The sequence below is a fragment of the Ascaphus truei genome, unplaced genomic scaffold (assembly GCF_040206685.1).
Source record: "Ascaphus truei isolate aAscTru1 unplaced genomic scaffold, aAscTru1.hap1 HAP1_SCAFFOLD_1315, whole genome shotgun sequence".
Taxonomy (NCBI): domain Eukaryota; kingdom Metazoa; phylum Chordata; class Amphibia; order Anura; family Ascaphidae; genus Ascaphus; species Ascaphus truei.
Window position 1 is genome coordinate 46,912 of NW_027454191.1, and position 6,402 is coordinate 53,313.

Genomic DNA, 6,402 nt, shown 5'->3' on the forward strand with positions numbered 1-6,402 from the left:
TATGTAACAGTTACAGGTAATATATATTATAGGCGTATGTAACCGTTACAGATAATATATATTATAGGCGTATGTAACAGTTACAGATAATATATATTATAGGCGTATGTAACAGTTACAGATAATATATATTATAGGCGTATGTAACAGTTACAGATAATATATATTATAGGCGTATGTAACAGTTACAGATAATATATATTATAGGCGTATGTTACAGTTACAGGTAATATATATTATAGGCGTATGTAACCGTTACAGATAATATATATTATAGGCGTATGTAACAGTTACAGATAATATATGTTATAGGCGTATGTAACAGTTACAGGTAATATATATTATAGGCGTATGTAACAGTTACAGATAATATATATTATAGGCGTATGTAACAGTTACAGATAATATATATTATGAGCGTATGAAACAGTTACAGATAATATATATTATAGGCGTATGTCACAGTTACAGATAATATATATTATAGGCGTATGTAACAGTTACAGATAATATATATATAATTACCTGGGAACTTACGACACGAAAACGCCCGGAAGACGGAATAATAACACGGGATTTTACCGATATTTAATACCTTTTTTTTGTTTTAATACTTTTAGGATGTTGAGTTTAATGGGAAAAGGGGGGGGGGGGGGGAGAGAAAGAAAAGACAGGGCGAGAAGGGGGGGGGGGGAGAGAAAGAAAAGACAGGGCGAGAAGGGGGCGAGGGCAGGGGGATTGGGGCGAGGGGAGGGGGGAGGGGGGGGGGGGGAGAGGGACGATATTGTATTTATTTCCTGGACAGTTTCTTATTAGAACAAAAACGGGTGGAAAAAAAAAAAAAAGACAAAAAACAGAAATAACGCAGAGGAACGTCGGGTAACTCGCGGACAGGAACGTCGGGTAACTCCGGGTAACTCGCGCGCCGCCATCTTACATGATCCCATTTTTGAGGAAGGCTTCAATGTGAAATCCCAGGGGGGAGACTTAGAGGTGGCTGCACCCCACATATGAAGCTATTTAGGGTGGTATATAAGGGGTTCTACCCAGACCCCATATTACAGTGGGGGTTCCCGTCTCTTGTACCCCGGATTTCGGGGGAGGGGTGCATCTTAATTCCAGATTTTGAGGAAGCTGTCCCATGACCCGGTGGCCACGGCCATCCCGTCGTCTGTGACCCCCAAACAGCTGACCCTGTTATCGTGCCCGGCGAGGACCCCTGTGTGAGAGAAAACACCACAAGTGGGACACAGACCCTACAGCACTATAAGTATACATGGGAGGGAGTATGGGGGGGGGCACAGACCCTATAACAGCCCTATAAGTATACACGGGAGGGAGTATGGGGGGGGGCACAGACCCTATAACAGCCCTATAAGTATACACGGGAGGGAGTATGGGGGGGGGGAGGGGAACAGACCCTACAACAGCACTATAAGTATACACGGGAGGGAGTATGGGGGGGGGGAGGGGAACAGACCCTACAACAGCACTATAAGTATACATGGGAGGGAATATGGGGGGGGGGGGCACAGACCCTACAACAGCCCTATAAGTATACATGGGAGGGAGTATGGGGGACACAGACCCCTATAACAGCACTATAAGTATACACGGGAGGGAGTATGGGGGGGGGGAGGGGAACAGACCCTACAACAGCACTATAAGTATATATGGGGGGGGGCACAGACCCTATAACAGCCCTATAAGTATACATGGGAGGGAGTATGGGGGGGGGGGGGGAGGGGCACAGACACTATAACAGCCCTATAAGTATACATGGGGGGGGAGGGAGTATGGGGGGGGAGGGGCACAGACCCTACAACAGCCCCATAAGCATACACGGGAGGGAGTATGGGGGACACAGACCCTATAACAGCCCTATAAGTATACATGGGAGGGAGTATGGGGGGGGGGCACAGACCCTACAACAGCCCTATAAGTATACACGGGAGGGAGTATGGGGGAGGGACACAGACCCTATAACAGCCCTATAAGTATACACGGGAGGAGTATCGGGGAGGGGCACAGACCCTATAACAGCCCTATAAGTATACATGGGAGGGAGTATGGGGGGGGCACAGACCCTACAACAGCCCTATAAGTATACACGGGAGGGAGTATGGGGGAGGGGCACAGACCCTATAACAGCCCTATAAGTATACACGGGAGGGAGTATGGGGGGGGGACACAGACCCTATAACAGCCCTATAAGTATACACGGGAGGGAGTATGGGGGAGGGGCACAGATCCTACAACAGCCCCATAAGTATACACGGGAGGGAGTATGGGGGGGGGGGGAGGGGCACAGACCCTATAACAGCCCTATAAGTATACATGGGAGGGAGTATAGGGGGGGGGAGGGGCACAGACCCTATAACAGCACTATAAGTATACATGGGAGGGAGTATGGGGGGGGGGGAGGGGCACAGACCCTATAACAGCCCTTTAAGTATACACGGGAGGGAGTATGGGGGGGGGGGAGGGGCACAGACCCTATAACAGTCCTATAAGTATACATGGGAGGGAGTAAGGGGGGGGCACAGACCCTATAGCAGGGTATATAGGGGATATGTAGGGGGCTCTCACCGGCGCGGTCCCCCTTCATGGCGTCCCAGATGTTGCAGTTGAAGTCGTCGTACCCGGCGAGGAGGAGGCGGCCGCTGCGCGAGAACGCCACGCTGGTGATACCGCAGATAATCCCGTCGTGGGAATACATCATCAGCTCCTGATCCGCCCGCAGGTCGAAGAGGCGACAAGTCGCGTCGTCCGAACCCGTGGTGAACGCGTTCCCGTTAGGGAAGAACTGGGGGGCGAGAGGGGAAGGGCGTCAGGGGGGAGGGACAGAGGGGGGAGGGACAGAGGGGGGAGGGACAGAGGGGGGAGGGACAGAGGGGGGAGGGACAGAGGGGGGAGGGACAGAGGGGGGAGGGACAGAGGGGGGGAGGGCGTCAGGGGGGAGGAACAGAGGGGGGGAGAGCGTCAGGGGGGAGGGACAGAAGGGGGGGGGAGGGGAGGGACAGAGGGGAAGGGGGAGGGACAGAGGGGAAGGGGGAGGGACAGAGGGGAAGGGGGAGGGAGAGAGAGGAGGGGGAGGGAGAGAGGGGAGGGGGAGTGAGAGAGTGGAGGGGGAGTGAGAGAGGGGAGGGGGAGTGAGAGAGGGGAGGGGGAGTGAGAGAGGGGAGGGGGAGTGAGAGAGGGGAGGGGGAGTGAGAGAGGGGAGGGGGAGTGAGAGAGAGGGGAGGGAGGGAGGGAGGAAGGGGGGAGAGAGAGGGAGGGAGGAAGAGGGGAGGGAGAGGGGAGGGAGGGAGAGGGAGGGAAGGAGAGGGAGGGAGGGAAGGAGAGGGAGGGAGGGAAGGAGAGGGAGGGAGGGAAGGAGAGGGAGGGAGAGGGGAGGGAGAGGGGAGGGAGGGAGAGGGGAGGGAGGGGGGAAGGAGAGGGGGAGGGAGGGGGGAGGGAGGGGGGAGGGAGGGAGAGGGGGGGGAGGGAGGGAGAGGTGGGGGAGGGAGAGGGGAGGGAGGGAGAGGGGGGGAGGGAGGGAGAGGGGGGGGAGGGAGGGAGAGGGGGGGGGAGAGGGGGAGAGGGGGGAGGGAGGGAGAGGGGGAGAGGGGGGAGGGAGGGAGAGGGGGGGAGGGAGGGAGAGGGGGGGAGGGAGAGGGGGGAGGGAGGGAGAGAGGGGGGGGAGGGAGGGAGAGAGGGGGGGGAGGGAGGGAGAGGGGAGGGAGGGAGGGAGAGAGGGGAGGGAGGGAGGGAGAGAGGGGAGGGAGGGAGGGAGAGAGGGGAGGGAGGGAGAGAGGGAGAGAGGGGAGGGAGGGAGGGAGAGAGAGGGGGGGGGGGAGAGAGAGGGGGGGGGGAGAGAGAGGGGGGGGGGAGAGAGAGGGGGGGGAGGGAGAGGGGGGGGGGAGGGGGAGGGGAGGTAGGGAGAGGGGGGGAGGGAGGGAGGTAGGGAGAGGGGGGGAGGGAGAGGGGGGGAGGGAGAGGGGGGGAGGGAGAGGGGGGGAGGGAGAGGGGGGGAGAGGTGGGGGGGAGAGGTGGGGGGAGGGGAGAGAGGGGGGGAGAGGTGGGGGGGAGGGAGGAGAGAGGTGGGGGGAGGGAGAGAGAGGTGGGGGAGGGAGAGAGAGGTGGGGGGGGAGGGAGAGAGAGGTGGGGGGGGGAGGGAGAGAGAGGTGGGGGGGGGAGGGAGAGAGAGGTGGGGGGGGGGTGGGGGGAGGGAGGGAGAGAGAGGTGGGGGGGTGGGGGGAGGGAGGGAGAGAGGGGTGGGGGGGAGGGAGAGAGAGGTGGGGGGGAGGGAGGGAGAGAGAGGTGGGGGGGAGGGAGGGAGAGAGAGGGGGGGGGGAGGGAGGGAGAGGTGAGGTGGGGGAGGGAGAGGTGGGGAGAGGGGGGGAGGGAGAGAGAGAGAGAGAGGGGGGGAGGGAGAGAGAGGGGGGGAGGGAGAGAGAGGGGGGGAGGGAGAGAGAGGGGGGGAGGGAGAGAGAGGGGGGGGGAGGGAGAGAGAGGGGGGAGGGAGAGAGAGGGGGGGAGGGAGGAGAGAGAGGGGGGAGGGAGAGGGGGGGAGGGAGGGAGAGGGGGGGGAGGGAGGGAGAGGGGGGGAGGGAGGAGAGGGGGGAGGTGGGAGAGGGGGGGAGGGAGGGAGAGGGGGAGAGGGGAAGGGAGGGAGAGGGGGGAGGGAGGGAGAGGGGGGGAGGGAGGGAGAGGGGGGGAGGGAGGGAGAGGGGGGGGAGGGAGGGAGAGGGGGGGAGGGAGAGGAGGGGAGGGAGAGAGGGGGGAGGGAGGAGAGGGGGGAGGGAGAGAGAGGGGGGGAGGGAGAGAGAGGGGGGAGGGAGAGAGAGGGGGAGGGGGAGGAGAGAGGGGGAGGGGAGGAGAGAGGGGAGGGGGAGAGGAGAGAGAGGGGGGAGGGGAGGAGGGAGAGAGGGGGGGAGGGAGAGAGAGGGGGGGGGGAGAGAGGGGGGTGGGAGAGAGGGGGGGGGGAGAGAGGGGGGGTGGGAGAGAGAGGGGGGGTGGGGAGGGAGGTGGGGGAGGAGAGGAGGGGGGGGTGGGAGGGAGGGGGGGGAGGAGGGAGGAGGGGGGAGGAGAGGGAGGGGGGGGGGAGAGGGAGGGGGGGGAGAGGGAGGGGGGGGAGGGGGTGGGGGGAGAGGGAGGGAGGGGGGGGGAGAGGGAGGGGGGGGGGGAGAGGGAGGGAGGGGGGGGAGTGGGAGGGAGGGGGGGGAGAGGGAGGGGAGGGGGGGGGAGGGGAGGTGGGGGAGAGGGAGGGAGGGGGGGAGAGGGAGGGAGGGGGGGGGGAGGAGGGAGGGGGGGGAGGGGAGGGGGGGGAGAGGAGGGGGGGGGGAGGGGAGGGGGGGAGAGGGAGGGGGGGGGGAGAGGGAGGGAGGGGGGGGAGAGGGAGGGAGGGGGGGAGAGGGAGGGGAGGGGGGGGGGGAGGGGGGGGGGAGGGGAGGGGGGGGAGAGGGAGGGAGGGGGGGAGAGGGAGGGAGGGGGGGGTGAGGGGGAGGGGGGGGAGGGAGGGAGGGGGGGGGAGAGGGAGGGGGGGGGGAGAGAGAGAGAGGGGGGGAGAGGAGGGAGGGGGGAGAGGGGGAGAGAGAGAGGGAGGGGGGGAGAGGGAGGGAGGGGGGGGAGAGGGAGGGATGGGGGGGGAGAGGGAGGGGGGGGGGAGAGGGAGGGAGGGGGGGGAGAGGGAGGGAGGGGGGGGAGAGGTGGGAGGAGGGAGAGAGGGGGGAGAGGAGAGGGAGAGAGGGAGGGGGGGGAGGGAGGGGGAGAGAGGAGGGAAGGGGGGAGAGGGAGGGAGGGGGGGGAGAGGGAGGGAGGGAGGGGGGGGAGGGGAGGGGGGGGGAGGGAGGGGGGGAGGGGGAGAGGGAGGGAGGAGAGGGAGAGGGGTGGGAGAGGAGAGAGGGGGGGAGAGGTGGGGAAGGAGAGGGGGAGAGAGAAGGAAATAAGTGTTGTAGAGGGGAGCGAGTACTGAAGTAAGACTCATGGCGCACCCAGTCTCCCCGGCCCCGCCCCCGGCCCCGCCCCCTGCGCTCACTCACACACACGGTGTTGATGTCGGACTCGTGCCCGGTGAAGTTTTGCCGGCACATACTGTCCCTCACGTCCCACAGTTTCACCGACGCGTCGCACGCTCCGGACACGAAGCTCCTCCGATCGGGCGACAGCGACAGAGACATGACGTCGCCGCTGTGCCCCGAGAACACCGTGGTCTGCTGCCCCGTCTCGATGTCCCAGAGCGCACTGCAAGGGCGTCACGTGTCACGCACACGCCAACACAATCTCACCCCGTGTCACACACGCAGCCACAATCTCACCCCGTGTCACGCACACGCCAACATAATCTCACCCCGTGTCACACACGCAGCCACAATCTCACCCCGTGTCACGCACACGCCAACATAATCTCACCCTGTGTCA

At 62.9% G+C, this 6,402-nt stretch overlaps 1 protein-coding gene across 1 annotated transcript; it reads right to left on the bottom strand.

Moving 5' to 3' along the window:
* Positions 1–587: 587 nt before the first annotated feature.
* Positions 588–6,244, bottom strand: LOC142475664 (guanine nucleotide-binding protein G(I)/G(S)/G(T) subunit beta-1-like). The gene is made up of 3 exons (XM_075581436.1): positions 6,024–6,244; positions 2,590–2,806; positions 588–1,219 (listed from the first exon to the last, which is right to left on the bottom strand). The coding sequence occupies exons 1-3, from the start codon at positions 6,159–6,161 to the stop codon at positions 1,113–1,115; spliced, it is 462 nt and encodes a 153-aa protein (XP_075437551.1). The 5' UTR covers positions 6,162–6,244; the 3' UTR covers positions 588–1,112.
* Between the last annotated feature and the right edge of the window lie 158 nt (positions 6,245–6,402).